At 24.8% G+C, this 23,929-nt stretch overlaps 1 protein-coding gene across 3 annotated transcripts; it reads right to left on the bottom strand.

Moving 5' to 3' along the window:
• Nucleotides 1-2,430: 2,430 nt before the first annotated feature.
• Nucleotides 2,431-22,016, bottom strand: kat80 (katanin p80). 3 transcript variants are annotated; one of them, XM_015514103.2, is made up of 20 exons: nt 21,712-22,016; nt 17,070-17,119; nt 14,540-14,670; nt 14,043-14,267; nt 13,840-13,965; nt 12,485-12,675; nt 12,262-12,412; nt 9,811-9,995; nt 9,623-9,732; nt 9,526-9,546; nt 8,746-8,787; nt 8,644-8,673; nt 8,531-8,584; nt 8,172-8,456; nt 7,905-8,110; nt 6,368-6,508; nt 6,215-6,291; nt 5,066-5,140; nt 3,853-3,972; nt 2,431-2,671 (listed from the first exon to the last, which is right to left on the bottom strand). In XM_015514103.2, the coding sequence occupies exons 2-20, from the start codon at nt 17,101-17,103 to the stop codon at nt 2,536-2,538; spliced, it is 2,340 nt and encodes a 779-aa protein (XP_015369589.2). In that variant the 5' UTR covers nt 17,104-17,119; nt 21,712-22,016; the 3' UTR covers nt 2,431-2,535. The 3 variants fall into 3 exon arrangements, with proteins under 3 accessions (XP_015369589.2, XP_015369590.2, XP_015369591.2); XM_015514104.2 differs by having other exon boundaries at nt 7,917-8,110; XM_015514105.2 differs by lacking the exon at nt 9,526-9,546 and having other exon boundaries at nt 21,712-22,015.
• Between the last annotated feature and the right edge of the window lie 1,913 nt (nt 22,017-23,929).

Here is a 23,929-nt window from a genome sequence, read left to right as displayed (position 1 = left end):
TTTAGCGTGTCTTTGTTAATCCAAACTTTAAACATGCTTAAAATTATGCTTAACTTCGACATAATTGATTTATTTCCTGATTAAATATGCGGTTCAGAAGATGATATATTTTTTCCAATCACCCATGTTGTGTTAACGTGGGTTGTAAACACATAAGAATTATTAGAGAACAACCGACCAAAAGATTATGAAATTTTCACATTTTAAAATTATTTTTTCTGTATAGCTAGGACTGAAAATTTTAGGATCATGAATGTATATTCAATCCGTATCATATTATTAAATACTTATTTATTCACCTTATGTATGTCTGTTCTAGAAGTTTCTCTGTATTCGGTTTCAAACCACCAATTTAGAGTGAATTTCAAATTATGGGACAAAATATTATGTATGCAATCTTATACTATGAAACAGACTCTCAGCATACGTGTATGACAATTCTCCGATATAAATTATAAATTAAATATTTTAATTTATGGTTAAAATACTTATACAAATCGGAATAGAAAAAATAGGTTTATTGTCTTATTGATAAACTATACATTTTAAGTCAATTAAACAACATAAACATTTTGTTAGTATATTACTTTCAAATACAAATGGTTTACTGTATCATTAATTAATTTTAGCAAAAACCATAAGTTAATTATAAGCTCGTCATTTTTGTACAAAGTTATTTTCACAATATTGAATTAGCAACTAAAAAAAAAGAAAAGATTTTTAACTTAATATAAAATCATAATTAAATAAATATGATGGTACAGAAATATATTTTTTATATAATAAATTATGGTACCTAAGAGCTTTTAAAAATATCCAAGTTATAAGTTATATAAAGTTGGTTTATACCTTTTAACTAAATACATAATTAGTTTCTCCAAGTATAATTATCATTAAACACATTCAATTTAAAATTACAATTCAGAATAACATAATTTTAATAGGTAGAGTTAATTTAATAAAGGTACATATACCGCAATGTAAAATATTAACACTATACTTCAAACTTAATTCATATTGTATATTGTATTTATAATAAACATTTTATTTTATCTATATAACAATATAAGACTAAGTTAGTATTGTGTTAGTGGAAAAATACAGTCATTTAAAAAGGTTTAATAATTTAAGAAAATGTAAACTGAATAAACCACAAAAAAACAACTGTGTTTTAATGTAAATAAATTATTACATACTGAACGTTGTTGATTTTAAAATATAAAATTGAATACACTCAACACATAAATCTACAGACTATAATAGCTTTAAAAAAAATAAGAAAAATGCGTATAAAAAAACAAAAAAATGAAGTTTGTAACATATTAATAAAATATATAATGAAAAAAAAACAAAGTAAAGCAGAATTACTAAGAAGTTGAATAAAAAAAATTGTAAAAACATTACACACTAATTATTAAAGATAATATCATTAATATCTGACTACAATCTGTACACAACAGAAATGAGATCCCTCAAATAAATCAAAAATGAAATTAAAACAATGTAAATTATGCATAAATAAAAAAAATTATATCAAACATATTTTTCCTTCTGGTTGAATAGATAAATAAATTCTTCAATTGGTTATCTTTAAAAAATATAAATATAATATAAGTATCATGAATACAACAGTATGGTGTGAATATACAATTATCATAATTTATAATATTGGACGGATTCAACCAATAGAAAACACTGCATTTCTAAAAGTAGAAAACACAGCCATGTTTTATAATAATTACTTACAATAAAGTAAAAAAAATAAAAGATGAAAATGCATACAAGAATGTTCTTAAGAGATGCAGCTTCTTTTAAGTATAATGATCTTTATAATTTATTAACAACTATTCCTCTTTAATCCACAAGTGTAAAACATTAAAAAAATGAAGATATATAAATGAAATATAAACGTGATTTTAGCTAGCATGACAGCCATTGCAACAAAGCTGTGTTTATTAATGTTATTTTTTAAAACTTTTCGGGTTTGAACCTTTTCTGTAAGGTCAGAAATAAAAAAGAAAACACTGATCTAATAGAATATTTTACACACATACGTTGTCCATAGATATGGATTTATATATTATTATTATATTATAAAACAATGTTGTTAAAAAGAAGGAGCTTCCTGATGATATTATTTTAATTATGTGCACAGGCTGTATCATATAAGTTTGGAAGTAGTTGATACGTATATGATTCTAAATGCTTATTAAAAGCTATGTATGGAATGAAAATTGAATGGGTTCAATAAGCTGAAAAATATGGTAGTGTGTTAGTTGTACAAAATTATTATGATTGGAAAAAATATCAAAAATGTTATAAAAAAGTAACGTTGGAAAAAAATTAACAAATTATACATAAAAAAAATACTTAACATTGAAAACAGTTTGACAAGACTTAAAAATAATAAAAAAAAATTAATAATAATAATTATTATGTCGTGAGACGCGTATAAATGGGATTCACCAAATGTTCAGTGTAACGTGGGCAGTGTCTTCAACTGAGTAAGGAAAATTAGCGTCCTCTCTCTGCCGATTAGATGTCTATTGTTTGCAAGAGCATATGCAACTGTCTAAACACGTTTCCCAAGTTACCCTGGACCGTTTGTCTCTTCAGCACAAATGACCTGATGTCCATGAGTATGTTTTGACACTTGCGACATTTGTTATATCTGTAAATAATTAACGGTTGGTGTTATTAGATCGTGTAAGGTACATATTATGTTGCTTTTAGATGTGGCTGAGATAAGGTTTTGTACAACACAAGGTTGTTTTTTAAATCTTTGAATTTGTGTAAAACACCTGTGTCTAACAATAACCCTCTGTATTATTCTAATTAAGAGTGATAGAACCGCGATATCAGTGGTACCATACTCCTAGTCCCATTTTGTTCGATCAAAAAAATATTTAATAGAAATGAATAAGGTACTAAGTAGGTACTTTATTAACAGGTGATTAAGAGTATAAGCGATTGTAAATTCCGCTAACTTTTATAAGTAGTCGATTTTGGCGTTGAATTTATAACATGCAAATTCCAATAATTTATTTTTACGTCAAAAAAATGGAACTCCAATGAAAATAACTATGCATAAATTGTTTGGTATGAATTTTATTTTTATTTTACATTTGAAATAAGTATTGATCAGTAATGATAATTTTATGTGTAAATTATGAATTTACATAATAAAATGTGAATTAGTGTAAAAAAAAATATATGTTTCTAAACATAATATTTTACATATAAATATATAATAAACCTCAAGCTGCATAAATAAGGGTGGTGGTAACTAGTTATTTGGGTAAAGCTGTAAGGTGATCATTTTTGCTAAAAAAATAACTGTCTGTTAAGGCAAGTTTAATAAGTTTTATTGATGTGAACTGTAAGATAATAACTTGGTACTTAGATGCATGATGAAAGAACATGGTGTGATGAGATTTATGTGATACACAGTCGTGTATAGGCATCACGTTCAGTTATCATCAATAACCACTATCATGATATTTATTAGATATTTTTATTTAGTATCCAATTTTATATTTCCATATTAAAAATAATAATAGTAAAGTTTAAAACTAAAGTTAAAAATTAACTGTTGAGAAATATTAAGAAAATGGAGTTTGTTTTTGCATTAATCAACAAAGTTATTAAAAATGCTGGACTGAGAAGCTATAAGGAACTGAAGAGCCAATGACAGTGATAAGTGGAGGGAATTTGAACAAATTATGTAAAATCAGACTTATTAACAAAAGGCAATAGGTATATATTGTAAAAACATCCATCAAATCAAAAAAATAAATTGAAGATAAGTATAATGTCATGCTATTTTATTTTTGAAAAAAAAAAATTACTAACCTTTCTTCTTGCATAATATCAACACCTATTGCAGAAGGTGGTCTTTGTATATTATTCTTAATGACTGGCATGAAATACTGCAGTATATCTCTTATGGCTTTGAAACTTACATTTATGAATCTGAAAATTAATATCTAATTTAAGCTTAAAAGATTTACAAAAAATGAAAACATGAGTGGGTTGTACGAGTATATCATACAACATAAACTAGATGTATCTTAGGTCACGGCTAACTATTATATTTTTCTGATAATATGAAACATCTTATGAAAATTAGTATCTTGAATAATTGCTGTAAGCGCCAGTGTCTTCGATAGTTTCATTAAACAGTCTCAATTTCTAGGTTTAATATTAATAATACTGAAAATTCCATGTAATTCACTTAAAAACGTTCAACCATTGCATGGTGCTATTAATTATTCAGCCTGAATATTTTATATTATAATATATGTGTAATAAACCAAGATCTTAAATTTAATAGTATATTAGGTCTCAGAACACATATCACAATAATTTTCATTACAACTTATAAGATGCTTTAATTTATATAAAGAACTGCACAGGATTTTAAACTTGGTGTGTTTTTGAAAGCTTAGTACTGCAACTCACGTGAAATGGATATGGTACAACACAAATTTTTGAGTTTTAACGATTTTGTTCTTCAAATATGATGTCTACCGCATAACTACAGACCTAACTCTAATTCACTTAATATTGAAACTCTTACTACATTTTGACATTGACTTGGGTTAAAATTCTTAGATGTCTAGGAAAGTTAATTCATCGATTTTCTTAGATCAAATAAACTAATAGATCATCTATTCCTTTCTAGGTTCTTTTTAGTAGCTTTAACTACTTCATAAGTGAATCAATCAGTAAAGAGTCAGTATCTTGTTATGTGGACAAATCTCACATTTGTTTAAGTTGATAGACTTATTGTACTTAATTCTATATATTAAAACTTTAATATAATAAAATTAACATTTTACTATTAAAATGTATAAAAGAATATAAATATTTTCAATGAGCCCAAACCATAAAAAAAAAAATAAATAATAAAATAAAAAACAGACAACAGACAACAAATCATATGTTGACAATTTTAACATACAAGTAATTTTTCATCTTCTTAGTAAATTAACTCATAATCATATTATGAAAATATAATGTATTAGAATCAATTTCAAAATATAAACTTCAATTAAACACTTACGCTTCATTGCCACTTTGAATCAAATCAGATATCGAAGGAAGTAGCATACTACAAACATCTAAGCACCAAAGATTTCTACAAAAATATTAGGTATATTTCTAAATTAAAAATAATATTTAAATTTTGTGGTGTACACAGAAGTATGCGGGGAAAGTTAAATGTATGCACTCGAATAGGTGGAAGAATTATTTTTTTTCTATATTATACTAAAAATTAAAATGATCAATGTTGAAAATGGTAAATAATTACAATCTAAATCAAAATTACATTTTTATTAAGTGATGATAGTCAATATGTATTTGTGTTGTGTAAAATTAAAAAAAAAAACAAAATTCTAGGTTTCAACCCAGTCAATGTCTTTAAACAATAGTAATATCTAACTATCAACGTGTCAGTTTGTGTTTATGGCATTACTTTATGCAAGAGGGTTATTCCAATAATTTAAAGCTTGAAATTATATTCTGTTTAAGTAATACATTTTATTACTATAGATAAAGAGTACTAATGGTGCTATTTAATGTTAATCGAGAATTGGTCCACCAGTGATTAATTATAATTGTATACACAAAAATATTAAGATATTGGATTCAGAAAGTTATCATTTGGTATTCAGTTTGTTCAGAATAATCTGTATAATATTATACAATTATTATAAATTTAACTATTATTTACTGTATTTATAGTATTTATCTTATGTATTTATTTCAATTTTTACAATGACAATACAGATCAAATATTTTTAATGAATAAAGGTACAATGCACACTGATAGTATTGAACAAAATATTAATGAAAATCACACATATGTCAAGTAATGCAGAGTAAAAATGTTATGTGTGTAATTACATAAAATCATTCAATGATCATTTGAAAAAGTCAGATACTTAAAGACCACCTATGTCATAAGTTTTTTATTGTTTATTTGATAATATGAAAACATTTAATCTCTTATTTTAGGCTACTCATCAATAATTATCTTATAAGGTAATAAAATAATATAAAATCACTAAAATTGTATCTTTGTATGCTTGAATGTAATTTTTTTTGATTCCACAATAAAATTAACTATTCTTAATCCTACATATATTAAGGAAAATTACTGTGCACACCACTGTTTAAACATAATATTAAATAGGAATTTATAATTTACGGGCGTTGTGTAATAATAGAAATGAGATCTGATATGACAGCATCATCATTCATAGAAACTGCAGAATTTACAGCACACTAAAACAATAAATAAATTATATTAACATTAATAGGTATATAATATAATTTGATCATGTAGTTACTTATAACAAACCTTAAAATTTTTATTAGTCCATAAAGTCTGTATAATATTAAGATAACGTTGTCTTTCTTTGAGCACACCCATAGTAGACTTATGATTTTTGGTAAGAATTTCCACAATGTTTTCTTCATCATCCAAAATATCATTTAAACTCTAAAAATAAATCAGGTTTATCATATTTTTTATTTGTAAATTAAATATCATTACAATTTAAAAATTAATCGTTGAATTAATATACTATAGAATTATTTTAAATTATGAACAGAGCGATAAATGTACTGATTTTACGATGATGTATGCTTTTTTTTAGTCAGTTAACATTTTTATCAGTATAAATAATGCTTTAATTTTAACTTCAGTATCTTTTCTGATGGGAAAGTGAATATAGTAGGTATTTCACAGTTCTTTCCTTAAGTGTCAGCAATAAACAACAAAATAAAATAAGTTTTCTGTGCTAAACCAGATTCTCACAAATTCAATTTAATTTTTTTGATGAAAATCCTAGTTACTTTAAATGTTGACCAAAAATTAATATAACCATTTTCTATGCATAAATATATGTGTATATTTCATATATATTTTTTAAATATTTTGGTTGTTTTTAAGCTTTTTAAAGATATAAAAACAATTTCTCTTTCTCAAATACTTGAAAATTTAATGCGCAATTTTACATAAGTCAAAGTTAATGAAAATTTAAAAAAAAGATGAGAATAAACCCTCGATTGTTATTTTTATGAATGTTTGAAATTATATTTTTAAAATCTCAAAAATTTACAAAATTTTCTTTGAAAAATGAATAATAAATTTTCCTACATTTAACAAAAAAATAAAAATAATAATTATACTGGAAAGTTAAACAAATTTTTCATAAGCTATATATTGTCATAGCTGAATTAATGAATTCTCATCAAACAACTTTCTTATTTAATTGTAATTCAAAACTGAATATAAACTTGAATTAAAAATTCCTCGTAAATTGTTAGAAGAACAAATTGGAAATTTGATTATATCAAATTTATAACTATCTCAAAAATCTACAAAATTATTTTGAAGTTAAAATTACAAAACATTTTTAGTTTCTATAACAAAGGATTAAAAATTTAAAATAAGGTATCTCATAACTATTTCATACTGCCAACAATTTAAAAATATATATAAACACAACTTTTGTTTATTCTTATTTTATGTACAAATTTGGTTTATATTAGATATTTTAACAAGGAATAACAATTTTATTTTGTTGTAATTTAAAAATGTTACTATTATATAGGTTGACGTTAACTGATAGAACAGATACTTTTTAGTATGATATTATACCATTGAATTTAAATTTAACACCATCCATTGACCTACATAATCCAGTGACCTACTAGACACTTAATGTACAGCAGAGTGTGAACCAGTTTTGAATATATTGAATAATATCTAAGTTGAAATTGTATGGAATAATTTAAAAAGTATTAAAATGAAATATAATATTGAATGAAAATGTTGGTTTTAAAACTAATAGACATAAGTTAATATTTTAACATCATAAAAAATTTCGCACATTTGTACAAACATTTTTTAATAACCCAAAATCATCCAAGGGAAGTTCAAATTTCTTAGTGCTGATATCAGTCTTTTTATGTTCAGGTGTGACTAATAAATCATCAGCCAACAGTCGTTTATGATGAGGTAATGATGTAATTTCATCTGGAATAATTTTTCTTTGAGATTGAGGTGATGTGTACTTATGTCCATAAGCAAAATGATCTAAAATATATAAGTTACAATAAATATATTAAATTATACAAAAATAAAACTATTTTCTAACCATTTTGTCTAAAGACTGGTAAAGAAGATGGGCGTTTGGATAAGCTTTCATTTATTACATTAGAAGATACACTTCGCATTGAAACAGATGATGTTATGTAAGGATTGTGTCTTTTTTCAGACACCTCAACACTATCAGGTGTTAATAACGGAGTTGGTAAATCAGGAGTTTGATAGTCACCAGAACTCTCAAACTGAGGTAACTGAAATGAATCACAAGGTGTAGAATCCACAGATGAAGTTTCAGCTTCTGAATAACTGCTTTGCATTAACCCTTGAGAAAGGTCTAGTTGATAAAAATATAACAAAAATATAAAATTATAATTTAAGACACACTATAAAACATACAAAAAAATTTACCAATGTTATGTTTTTTTCCCTCTAATTTCACAGAAGTTGATAGATTTCTATTTACTGAAAATTAAAATATGTATTCAGAGGATATTTTTTATTTATAAATTTAATTATCTTACCTTCAGGAATGAATATATTATTGGGGTTATCTGTAAAAATATAATTATTAAAAAATGATTATTAATAGTCATTAATAAATACAAAATAAACATCAATATTACCATCTTCAGATAAAGGTGAAAATGGAGGTGGACTCCGATTTACTGAAAATTAGACATAACATAAATAAAAAAAAATGTTTTAATGTTATTATAAACTAAATAATTAACATATAAGTGCTTTATAAGAAGTAAAATATTATATTCAGTATTGAAACAATTATTTGGAACTTTGGAACTTTAAGGTTCATCATACTTGTATTCATTGAATTTAAAATAAATGGATTTCCTTTGAAGCTTAATTTTTATGAATACGTTCAAATTTTGTTTGTTTATTAAGTTATGTATTTATTTGTAAAGGTATCAGAATTTAAAGGTATTTAACAAGCCATCAATATACATGGAAACATATAAATTCAATGAGATTAAAATTTGTGCAATTCAGTCAATTACTATTGTATTTTAAATATATGAGAAAAATATAAAATACTAGCATACACATTATATTTAAATTAATTCAGTTATATAATAAAAAAAAAAAATAAATTTTTGATAAATACTGAATATATATTTATTTACAACTATTTGGTTAAGATTTAATAACACAAACTTGTGAGTGTTTTTTAAAATATAGATTCAGATAAAAATGTAAAAATGTATAATATATCACAATTCTATTACATCATACATAAATACAGTTATTAATTATTATACAATATACGAAATATAATATAGAAAACGTCTCAATAAATAATGCACACAAACACATAAAAATGTTTAAATGAATGTCAGCATTTACATTTGTAAATGATTACAGACATTAAAATAAATAGACATACTTACATATTCTACTTGGTTTAAACGCTAAATAATAATTAACATTATTATTAATTCTTTGTTTACATGAAAATGATCATAAGATAAAAATAACAATACTTACAAGTTCTATTTGGCTTAAACACTGAATGATAATCATGAACGTTATTAATAACAGTTTGATTTTCGTCGTCAATATCAGTTTCACTTTCATCAATTAATTTCATATTAGTTCTGAAAGTAATACAAATGAGAGAACATAAATAATTAAACATTAAACATTTAAAGCTAACATTAATTATTTTTACATACTTGGGTTTAATCATTTCTCGTGATTTTTGTTTATTAAAACTTTTTCGAACACCAGTATCTCTTGTAAACATAGTATTAGTCTTTGTTGACTTATCAGGTGGCGAAAATTGATTCTTAAAAGGATATTCTTCAGGTAAATTAATTAACCATGTTGAAACGTCTGTTGATAAATGGGAAGCACCAACCTAAAAGTATTACAAGTTTTTAAATAAGCTTGATAGAAAAAAAATCAAGAAAAAAAATCCATCTAATAAACATTTTCGCGCTTATCGCGTGTTGGTGTCGGCCGTTGTCGATTGGCGGTTGAACAGAAAAGTGATAGCGCGGGTTTCTGCGCAAAGGCCGTTTGAATTCAAACGGCTATTACGCGGGACCGCGTCACAGTAGAACCTGGATTATTCAAACCTCTGATAAATGAACGATTTAGTATTCGAACAAATTTCAAATGCAATTTACATAATAATTATTGTAGTAACCAAAAGTCAATAAGTGTTGTAATACTTGAACATAATTTGATGGTTAGAAGGTGTAGAAGGGTGTAAGCGATACTTTTTTCAAAATTGATGATTTTGCATATTATCGTTAATTGCTAACATTGATTTTTAAAAATTTTATTCAAAAGTTACTTATAATTTAAATTTCTTTGTTTATGTTTTTACATACATTAGTCATATTTATTATCCAAAAAGTTATGTTTAAGATTAAAAATTGTTTTTTTTTAAATTGTTATTGTAATCAATCATTGACTAAATGTCTAACTATTTTTTTTTAAAACAACAGAGTTTGTCTAGTATTTTGTTTTAGATTGCTATAACATAATATTAATTTTACTTAAAAATAAATAAGTAATAGAAATACATTTCTATTATTTTATTAAAAACTTAAAAACTAAACAATTCAAAGGTTTTAATAATAGAACACATATTTCACTAAACTGACACAGGTACCAGATCTAATCAGTACATTTTATTCATTACTATATTTTAGGTACCTACAAGAAGAATTTTTAAAAATAAATAATGATGAGAGCTCAGGTATATATTTGGCTAATATTCAGTTTTAATAATTTACTAAGTATGTGTTTAAGTGCATTTATATTTTATAAATATTATTAATTCTAACTTAATTATTTTCACTATAAATGAACCACTAAATAATGATTTTAAATCTTAGGCTACAATTGACAATTTTTGAAGTACTTTCATAAAATTTTTTATTGATTAATCAATAATGTTTATAAAAAAATAACAATATTTAACTATGAGAACCATTATATTCAGTAGGACACTTTTGGGGTCTGGGGTGTAAGCTTAAGATTTTTCCAGATTCAGAAAAAAAAGGGGCATAAATCATTTTTCTTTTTTATATTAGCTTTAAGTTCTTAGATGTATCATTATTATGAACTATAAATCAATAAAAAAAATTATTAACTCATTGTATCTTGCGATAAGTTTCAAAACAATTTGTTATACAATGTTACTAAGGTGTCTAAGGTAGTAACACAATTTAAGTAAAATATGTTTTTTGGCTTTCCTAAACAATTTGTAGATCAGGGTTTACACCCTTTTACCTTCTAACTATCGATATGATGTTATGTTTGTTTTGTAATTAATATAATATTATATATTACACGCTAGCTTTTTTTTAAACCTTTTTATTCGTTGATCCCTTTTTGATATCCACTTTTCTCTTGGAACCCAAACTGTTTTTAACTTTTAAACTTTTTTTAAGAGTATTTGCAATAAAAATTATAATTATTTCATAACATAATAATATGATATAGGTATTTAATTCAAAAATATGTTAAAATAAAAATATAATTAATTATACTTAAACTACTTAAATTAAAATTCTAATGAGATAAATGATAAAAGCTATTTATTATTAAAAATATTAAGAATATTGGACTTTATTAATGAAAGTTGTATTATCATATTAGACTTGAATTCAGATCTGTAGCAATTTTTTGTTTTTGTTGATACATAGATGGAGAACTTTATTTCACACATATTATAAGTGGTTTCAAATGATAAAGGTACCAACTCAGCTTTTTGTGACAATTGAGGATATACATCTTTTAAACTGCACCAAAATTCTACTGATGGCATTGATTTAAACTTTTTTTGCAACAATGAATCAGATGTCTTTCCATTAAAATTTTTATATTATTTTGCTGACATGATTAGATATTATAAATTCATTTTCTTAAATATTTTTCAAAAAATTACTCAAGATTTGCAAAACCCAGCGGTTCTGTAGAACAAAGTTTAAGAAACAATGTTATACATAATATAATATACTAATCTGACCTGTAGTATTAAAAAAATTCCCAACATCCAAACATGAATGTTTGGATTCACAACTTGGTGCTGTCCCAATAAGTTTAGATAATCTAAGTTCTACTATATTCACAACAATTATATTTCATATGTAAAATATTTAATAACTTACAATTCGATTATCTTTTACTACTAACTCGTTCATATTTCCCCATTTTACAACCACCGAATCACATACTCTGGTTGGTTCTACACCATACACACCAAGGTAATCATCACCACCTCCATATAGAACATCTCCTTTATCATTAAATTGCAAACATCTAAAGAAAACAATTTCAATTACTATATAATAATAAAAAAATAAAAACCATACATATGAATTATGTTATTACCTAATTATTGATTTTTCTGTATCTATTTGGGAAATAATAGTAAATCGCTCCAAATCTAATATATTAATTTTATTGTCTGTACCACTACTAGCAAGTAAAAATACTAATGGATGAAATTGAATTGATGTTACTGTTCCTTTATGTAGTTTATCAAAAACATGTATCATGCGCCCAACTCTCAAATCCCATATCTATAAAATAAATATCAAAAATAAAATAGTTTTACTATTTATATACAAATAATTATACATTCAAGTCTTGATAACCTTAATAACTCAAACTTTTTTTGTCCCTACAAAATTCATATACACGCAATGCAATATTTGTCGCAATAAGTCAAATGTAAAGATAGTTAAGCAAAGGTAACTCAGTCATGTCATACATTTTATTATTAGAATCAAACATTTGTTTTAAAAGTAGAGAATTGTTTAGGAAGAAAAAACAGTAGAGTTGTAATTCTTTAAGGATCAAATATGACTTGCACAGATAAAATTAAACCACTATTAATCAATAACTCAATAAATTAATGAATAAATACATATTAAATTTAATGAGTTTTTAAATGTAATCTTTAAATTGTAATTGTAGATAACAAATAAACATATAATAATATCTAACTCGAATTAGTTTGTATTTTATAAAATAATTCATTTATCTAACGTGAAAAATAGATTAGTCAAATCAGGCGCGGATTCAGGGAGGGGGCTATGGGTGCTCAGGCACCCCCTGTCATCTAGCCACCAACAAAATAAATTTATGTTATAAATTAAATTATTTATTATTTTTCAAAATAAAAATAATAATAATAATAATATCGGTGCTTTTCGTTATCACCGTCACATACGACAATAATAACTATTATTGTTAATTGTTTTCGAAGTATACTCGTATGTAACGACACGCGTCGACGGCGGAAAGCACCGATAACAATTATTATGGAAAAAAAGTTAGCACTAATAAATCAAATAGTAAATGGTAATATTTAAATAAATAGTAAGGTGTAACAATTTTTTTTTTTTTGAGCACCCCCTGTTAAATTTTTCTGGATCCGCACCTGAGTCAAATTATACTTTTACCTCCCTTGAAATTCAAGTTATCAAGACCCGACATTACTTGTAAAATCATTATATGACAATACGATAAATGTGGTAAATTAAACTAAACTTGAAGCTATTAAATAATTGTTAGGTATCACAATTTGATTATATAATGATACATGTATTACTAATTATTTACTTACTAATAGCAATGATATATTAAACACTAAACAGTTTGTAATATGGATCTATGGTTCTATGAAATGAGATATATACCATAAATTTTTATATTAATAATATCAATATCTAATAACTAACCTTAACACATCCATCTTCATCGCCAGAGGCAATCCATAAACCATCTGGACTGTACTTCAAACTAGAAATAGATGCCTCATGACCTTTGTACATCCCTATGCAGTGTGAATATCGATAATCCCATAACTAAAAAATGAAAATGTGTACACCCAACTAATTATTTTGTATATTTAATAAAAATACTATGATTATTCAAATTATACCTTAACATTGGTATCCTTTGAACCTGTTACAAAATATGAAGATGAAGCAAAAGGAAAAAAATCTAATTTTGTAACAGCCGACTTATGTCCACTAAATGTCTTAACCTTTTTTCCTTTAGTTAAGTCCCATACTTTTAAACCACCTGTTTGACTACCGGCACCTACTAAATACTCAGATGGATCAAATTGTACGCATTCAATAGGAGTTACATGACCACATAAGCTCTAAACAAATTAATAAAAATTGTTAAAATAATTAATAATACATGAATATATCAGTGGCGTATCCATGAAGCTTCGGGTGTTCAACCCTCACTCTCTCCCATTGATATTTTCCCCCTGATAAATAAATTATGAATATTATTATTATAAGCTGTAAAAAAACTAATTAAATTAATAATAAGTCCCCTTCCCATTTCATGATCCTAGAAACACCACTGAATATATTATACACAAACATTTAATACTATCATTATAGATAGAATTTAAAGTATTACCATAAAACATGTTTCACTATCAACTTTCCACAAGTTTACTTTATTATCTGCACCACCTGTAGCTAATACTAAGCCACTTTTTTGACCAAGAGCCAAACAAGTAACATTTGCATTATGTGCAGAAAATTCTTCTATATAAATAATACAAAAGTTAATATAGCTATTTACAGAAATTATTTTATTATGGAATTATATTCAAACCATTATACATATATTATATAATACAAACAGAATAAAAAAAAAATGCATGTTGATCCCTCATCTCGATAATAACTCACTCAGTAATCTATAAGATTTATTGTTCATAATTAAATAAATTATTTTTAAAAAAAATATGAAACTAAATACCTACATAATTAAAAAAAAAATTGACAACTAATTTTAATTGTCTGATTACTGATACTAGTACAATATTCTATTTGCATTATATACTGCTCTGCTAAGCATAAATGCAAAAAAAAGTGAAAGAAAATTGTAAGACAAATTATCTGATAGGTTTACTTATTTTACACATATTTTATTGAAAAAATACTCCTTAAACTACATTATATCAGCAAAATTAACATCATACAAAAATTTTATTAGTAATAAAAAATATAGCAGTAATAAGTAAGAATACTCTATCTAACATTTAATCCAAAAAACATCAAGTATAATAGAGTACTTTATATTTATAAAATAATGAATAATGTACATATTTTTTTTTATATATATTTTTGTATAATGTATATGATTCGGGTGGTGATGCTGAGTGCCTGTCCCTAAATGCTAAATTCTGTTATTTCATATTATATTAATTATTAAATTTGCCCATTGTACATAATGTTGTATAGATTGTAAATTACTTAAATATATATAAAAAAAAAAAATGAGGGTAAGTCGTGTATGTCGCTCTGCTGTACAGTAGGTTACAAGTGGGTTACTGTAATGGATGGAATTAAATTTGAATCCAATGATATTATATCATTGTATACGAAAAAGATTCTGAGTGAAGACGGTTTATCTGTCTAGGATATATTATAGATTATTAAAAATTTTCAAATCTAAGATTTAAAAAGAAAATTTTTTATGAATTTCTAGTTTGAAATAATTTCTAAATTTTCGTGATTTTTACATAATATGTTTTCAAAACTCAAACTTTGAATGCTTAAAAAAAAAATTGTGACTATGTATTTCTTTTATTTTTCAATTTCTATTGTAAAAATATGTTAAGAGCCTTGTATTAAATTTTTTTAAGCTTTTCTGCCTAACAAATAAATTTTTATCGATATTAATTTTAAAAAAACTAATAATGATCGAAAATTTCAAATGCCTATGAATAGTTCAACTTAAGTCGAAAATTTTTGAAAATTGCATGGTGGATAGAATATACTTATATAAACATTCGGTGAAAATTTCATGTATCTATGATTATTTGTTTTAAAGTTACATCAAAAACCAAAATCGATTTTGTCGAAAAATGAGTGTGCGTAAAATTTCCCGTTTTTCCCTTAATTTTTAGTTTGTTTTTCTCGATTATTTAGAAAACTATTAAGAATTTTTTACTTTTGACCCCCCAATGTACCAACTAGATTCACTTTCTGATCGAACGAGGTACTGAAGTCAAAAATCGAAGCATTTTTACTGCCCCAAAACGTGATGACACAAAAAAAAATAAATAAATAAATAAAAACACACACCATGGTAAAATCAATACATTCATCGCTCCGCTCAGAATCTAAAATGTATATAATATATGGTTAGTTTACATTAGGTTATAAATTATAAACATAGTAAACAACTTTATAGAAACAGTTTTTGATAAAACTATATTTAACACGTTGGTATAGTCCGCCAAGAGCCCGCGTTGCCATGTTGAAAATTCAGGGACGTCCATTAAAAATTTTTTATAATAGGCTAAATAACTGAACGAGAAAAAAAGGTCTAATAATTCAAATGGATGTCCACTACTATTGTTGTATATATATATTTAATATCTAGAGTAGGTATTGTAACCAGTTCACTTTATTAATTATAGGAATGACAAATTTTTGGTACCTAGAGCCATAAAAACATAAATCCACCTACGAATATAAGTATAATACACTGCTTATACTGTTAAGTACTAACATAAAATTAACTTTTATTCATTTAATAAGTGAATAATACTAACTTGTTTTTTATTATCTCATTGCACTCCTTGTCAAAAAAAAAAAAAAATTAAAGGTGTATAATGTATATTATATTTTATAGCAAATCAAATAGTATAACAAATAATAAAGGTATTAACATGAAAAATACAATTATGCATTTTTTTTTTAACTAATATAATATTAGTTTTATAACACTTTTGCTTAGCAGAGCAGTGTACATAGTTGTATCATGAACCAGAAGATTTTTTTTTAATCAACTATCAAGAACATTATAATGTTCTGTATCATTTTTCAAAATAAGAAAAATCCCATGTACAAGATACATATTAATTTATTACCTGGCTCATAATAAGGCAGTCTCTATGTTTTTTTTTCTATACTTATAAAATTATACTTACGTAATTTGCAAATATGTTTGTTTGGATTTGACATTTTAAAGGCATGTACTCTGTAAAATTAAAATTAAATAAATGGTATTATGTATAATTATTACATAGTTTACAATAAAAAGCTAAAATTTAGAATAGTAAAAATTACAATTTTCCTTTTAATACAATTTTTAATAAGTGCTTTATATATTTCCTGAAATATACATTTTTTTTTTTATTCTATTTTCATTTGTAAATAATATGTTTTAAGTTAATATAACAATGTGTTAGTTCAAACAAATATCTATGTTAATTTAAATTATTGACTATTAAATCATAAATTTGTGTAAATAAATATTTTACTGTGAAAGTTAAGTTGTATTCAATTAATTTCATAAGAGTTCTTTTTATTTGTGACTTACTAAAATTATTTAACTAACAATTTTTGTATCCAAGTCAAAAAGAATACTTATCAAATCAGGTTGAAATAAAATATCAAAAGGGTTTTCATTAAATATAAAAAAATACTTTTTTAATTTAAATTTAACAAGCTAATCTTAACAAAGTTATTATCTAATTCTGTTATAATATATAAATTACAATACCAAGGTGTGGCAGTGGGAGGATGGATTTCCATTAATAGCTGATAAAAATATGAATGCTTTATTCAATTTTAAAATTAAGAATATTCTTGATTATTCCTCCTCCTGATGACATTTTTAACTGTGTCCTTGTATAAAATGATTATTTTTTGTTAAGTATTGGTTTACTTTCATTTTATTTTTAATAATTTGAATAACCATATCTAGGTAGTTATTATTAAGTATTGAATTTGTTATTTATAAATTATAAAATAATTTCAAACTAATTCTTATAAATTACCTAGTAGAATAAGTATTAATAAGTAGTAAAATCATCTATGCATGGTTTTTAAGTACGTTGAAATACGCATAAAAATTATAGATAGCTAATAATATGAAAATCATGGTTTTTCATACTTATACAAAAACCTTTAATTACTTCAATAAGAATGGTGCTTTATATAACATTGATAAATATTGAATAGAAAACCAATTTTAATATTAATAATTAATAAACAATAGTACCTGCTATACATTGTAAAAAAATTTTATTTCAAAATTGTATAAGTACTATTATTAAAGTAACTGTATTTTAGGTTGTATTAAAATACTTGATACCAAATACCAATAATAATAAACAACTACATTTAAACAAATTCAGCATATATTGAAAAATTAATAAATAACAAGTATAAATAATTAACACCATAAATAAGTAATTGTTTATATTGACTCATTTTATATTGTAATGCAAATTTCTCAATAATACACAGTTGTGTGAAGTAAATAAAATAATATCAAGAAATTTATTAATTAGAAGTTATAACTAGAGTTGGGACATTGGTGACTTAGTATTTTGTTCCTTTAATTATAGACAATGTTAAACAAGCTAGGTACCAATTTATTCTTATTTTCGGTTTTCAACTTTCCATGTTTAAATTTTTTCTGGTAGAAAATTCATTTGAATTGGAACATTAGAGAGGGAGGTTTCTATGGTATAAAATTCCCAAAAGTTTTCAAATACATTGGGAAAACAAACAAAAAATTAATAAAACTGAGACTTTAACACTAAATCAGTTTTCAGAAAATCTGTTTTGTTTTTATAACTATATCAACATTTTCTAAAATTTTCAAAATATTTTGACTTATTTTAAGCTATTCATAGGGGTAAAAAAATTTCTTTTCATTAGTTTTTTTTTTAAATTTTGTTAATAAAAAAACTTTCATAGGGCAGCAATTTGAAAATGTACCTAATAAAAGGTTACTCATAAGTGGTTATGGGTTGAAAATTTAAAAAAAAATTGAACTTATTCCACGGTAATTTTTTATTAATATCTTTGCAAATTTACATAATTTTGAAGAATTTGATCAAAACTTAAATTTCAGATGACCATAAAAAGTAATTGTGAATTTACATTAAACTTTTTTTTTAATTTTTGTTAACAACTTATGAGGAACCTTGTATTACATTTTCAAGTTTTTTGACCAAGAACAATTTTTTTTATCAACAATGATTAAAAAAAAAAATAATAATAAAATCATAACTTTCTTAAACCAATATATATAGCTTAAATTCTCAAATAGTGGTTTGATTTGCAAATTATTTTGTTGTTAAAACCGTATAAAATGTTCAATTTTTATAGCTAAAGATTGATAATTTAAAATAAGAATTGTCATCATTAATTATACTGTTATTAAAAAACCTAAAAAACATACCAAAACAGTGTTTTAATTTTTTTTTACATTTTAAGTTTGACAAAATCAGATATTAAACAAATAATAACAATATAAATATATTATTTAATTTAAAAATATTATTAATGGGTATTAGAATCTTTTAAAATATATTATTATGTTGTAAGTATACACACAATGACATTTTCAAATCAATTTCTTTGCCAAAATTTAACCTATTACAGTACTAATAACTAATAGTAAAAAAAGTTACTTTAATCACAATAATATCATAAAACTTATTTAATAATATTATAGGTTAACAGACTGTGTTTACTCAGAATCATTTTTTTTTATACAATAATTTTATATCATTGAGTTAAAAACAGATCTATTACAGTAACTATTTAAGCACCTAGTATGTATTATTGATGAATTTTATTGTGATTAAATTTACTGCATATATGTAAACATGCTTTCACTAAATTATGCTTATCCAATATTATATTTATTAATCAAAGTCCAATAATTCTTTGTTTTTAAATAATACCTACATTTAGAATAATTTTGAAAAATGTTTAGATCATTTTTTTTTTTGTTTTTTGGGTTATGGAGTATTTTTAATGATCATTGTTCGTATTTTTATAGGTCATCAACATCCTATCTCAACAAATAACACTACATTTTAATAGGAAATATTAAAAAGATTAATTTCTTTTAAAACATTGACTAAAAAATATAAATTATAACTTTGATACATTCAAAGTGTATCATTAGAAAATGTTTAATTAAAACAGATTGCAAATCATTTAGGTCAATTAATTTAAAAAAAATTGATAATTGTACTTATATTTTAACAGACTTAATTTGTTTTTATTATGTTAATAAAAGTATTACCTGTAATATATTAGGTGTGTTTTATATATTAGGTTTTAAGCGTTAATTACTCCTTTAGAATAATTTAATATTCAATGATATTAATGATCTTTAAATTTATTATACAATTCCTATTACCATCTTATCTTATTGACATAAACACGCCTACTATTATGGTATAAATAAATGTGTGTAGAATATGTAAGGATAAAAATTTTATGCAATAAAATATTGTTCAAAATGTAACTAAAATTTCAAAAAATGCATGTAAAATGAACTTAAAACCTTGAAAATGATTTAGCATCTTAAAAACTTCAGTATAATAGCAGAAAGCCCTAAAAATTATATATCCTAAAAACTCCATTACAGAATCAAAATATAAATCATAAAAATCATGTAAAATCATGATTTTCATAATATTTTTATTTTTTATAATACCAATAATATAATATAATAATATATTATAGGTAGCTATAAGCTATCAAGTTATTTTAAGAAGAAAAAAACTATATTTTTATTATTTCAAAAAATAATTCATAAAACAAGTGTTAATGTTTTAAATAGGTATAGAAATTCTTTAAAAAATATAATAAAAAAAACGATTAATGATAAAAATAACAAAAATTCAAAAACGGATTTATTGGTAATTAATTCAAAGTTTATTATGCTAGGAAAACAATGTTTAACAATAAGTTAAGTTAGTGCATATTCCAACAAATAAACAGTCTACTTCTACTATAGACATAGGTAATTAATATAATATATAGGTATATGGTCCAATGAAAAATGGCATAGGATAAAAATATTTTAAAATATAAAAGTAAAGATATTTAACATCTGAAAATTTAAATTTTTAAATAAAGTTTTAATAATTAATAGATTAAAGTTTATTAAGTTCTGTTATCATATGATTGCTTATGTTATCAACTAATTACTTATTATTAAAACTATTAATATAAATACAAAAACTATTAGGTAATTTAGATGAAGGTAATACTAATTATCTTTTTTTTTTTTAATTTACTAGGGTATTTATATAAATATCTATCTTTTACTTTATATGTTTAGCGATAGATTTCAAAAATTCTTCAAGTTCAATTTTTTTTTCAGCAAATTGTATGCAGAGGTACTAGATAAAATATTTCTATAGTTTGAATTTTTCTAATATTTTTATTTCTTACACACAGCACACCTAGTCCGTTCAAAGTTAATTTTAAACATTTATTCTGGTGTTATTTCATAAATAATTTAGAATTAGTTAACAACTATGGTTTTTATAAAGAGCAATTATTTATTTATTAGATATTTGTATTTAAGTTCATATTTTAAACAGTTTTGATTTTTAAGTTTTACTTAAAGTCTTGTGGACTTTTTTCCCAAGTGCCTAATATTCAGGTCCCAAAAAGATGTGACTTACTGTATTGAATAGACAGAAATGTATCATTTGTACACCGGATAAACAATATTTCTAAATGTATACGGTGTATAGGTATGTTTAGGTTTTTATTTTTAATAACTATGAAACAAAATCTTAAACTTACATTTGCAGGAATGCTTATAAGCATAAATTCAATTGAATATTGCAAGATGATGGATACAAAAGCAGAAAGAGTAGATGGTAAAACTTCGACCGCGATTTTGAATGTTGTTTTGATTATTGTTGCTTTGTATACGAACTACGAAGTAAGTCCAAAAAAGGTCAACGAATTAGACTACCACTGACAGCTGCAGCAGCTGTGCTTGTTGAAAAATTGTATTTTGGCGTTAATCATTGCCGTTATGAGGGGGCATTCGTTCACAGGCCAATGTTTTGGTTTTTTCTTTTTTCTTTTTTGATAATGACACAACGATGATAAGAAAATTTGCTCCATTTACAGTGATTACGTTTTATCAATGGTTTGTCAGACGGGAATGATTGCGCAGGCCCACGGAAACGATACGCAATAAACCACTACCGCCCTTCCTCCGATCCATCACACCAGCTGTTAGTGTAGCCATGGGTACAAATCAGAGGTTCCCAAACTGTCACTGTGCTCCGCGGAGCCCTTGATGTTCCGCAATGGCTTACCAAGGACTCTGTTAGTAACACCACAACAAATTTAAAAATTATTTTAAATAAAAAATAATATTTTCCAGTTCTTTTAATACTACTGTTTCACATTTATTTATCAATATCATTTTATTTTTACCCTTGAATATACCGGTACAATACGTGTATATAAATATATAATATTTTACTTCATAGAAGATGAACACATCAGGCAGATAAAAATGAACGTCAAATATTTCTTGGGGGCTCCACGAGAAACTTCTACCTAAGGCTCCGAAGCTCCGCTGGTATAAAAGATTACCGTGTACTGGTTACACGTCATACAAAATTGAAAATAAGAGACTAAAACTTGCTATTCGCAAACTATTCTGTGCCAACGGCCAGAGTGCCAGACCCAGTACGCAGACGGCAGTCTTGACGTGGTATTGTGTAGGTACCTACTCCATATCTGTTACACTCAGTGCCGCAACAACCACAGGGGCAGCCGGGGCAATTGTCCCTGCAGAGGGCCGCTAATCGTTGGCTCAAGGGGCCCCGACGTGCAGTGCGTCTATTTAAAAAAAAATGTATTATAGTCTAATGTTTAAATAAAATAAAATATATTAAGTAAAAATATTATTGAAAATATTTATTTTTATGATTTATAATGCTATTTAATGTGTTGTCGAAGAGCGGGGGGGCCCTATTGATCCATAATAACATCTATACTTAATACTTATATATAAAACTGTTAGTGAAAGTATTGGTTATTTAGTGACAGAATAAATTAGTAAATAATATGTATGTACTAAATACACTTATATAATTGTGGATATTAGAATATAAAATATTGATAACAATTTTACAAATTGTACAAAAGTATGGTATTGTTTGTTTAATATTTTTAGGGGGGCTTTAACTTCAAATTATTTATTTTGGGGGAGCTAAGCCCCCGTAAGCCCCCCTCCCGGTCACCGCCGATGAACGTTTTAACAATCATTTCATACATTTTATTATTTTAGCTAATTCTATTTATGATGATTCTGAATATTCTGATAAAACTGTTAGTGAAAGTATTGGTAATTTAATGACAGAATCAATATTATAATACAATTTATATTTATAATTAAAAAACAAACACTAAAAATGTTGTTATATTTTAATAACAAGACACCAGTCACTGGGTGGTGGTGGGCCTTCGCATTTTATTTTTAGGTTTTAAAAAAAAAAATACCATCATTATTTATTTTGTATTGGTAACCTATAAAAAATATATACATAAGCCTCAGGGCCCCATACATTGACTGTGTCCGGGGCCCCAAGAATCCTAGTTGCGGCACTGGTTACACTCTGTTCCCGCGTTGCCGTGACGACTATAATTAATAACAATATCAATAATAAATAATAATGTTATGTACGAATAACATGCCATACTGCCTCCGACGGTACCTAGCAAGTCTGAGGTCGCACTCACACAGATGTCAGATCAATAAGCGCAGGTGTCCATTCCTTGAAAGCGGTTTTTTGAAACTCATTAAATTGTCACAAACATTGGACATAAAATGACAATAATATCAAATATGAACTATTATCGTTTATAAATTTATAATTATTGATTAGTTCCCTTTTTGAATGTGCCTGCAGCATATTATAAATTATAATACTACGGACGTTGCCTATATAAACGATATGGAACACTATAACATTCGATGATGAGATCACCTCCAGCT

The sequence above is a fragment of the Diuraphis noxia genome, unplaced genomic scaffold (genome assembly GCF_037042655.1).
Source record: "Diuraphis noxia isolate RWA-SAM2 unplaced genomic scaffold, SU_Dnox_SAM2 contig0001, whole genome shotgun sequence".
Lineage (NCBI taxonomy): Eukaryota > Metazoa > Arthropoda > Insecta > Hemiptera > Aphididae > Diuraphis > Diuraphis noxia.
The sequence above is the reverse complement of the archived record's forward strand: the minus strand, read 5'-3'. Positions and strand labels throughout refer to the sequence as shown.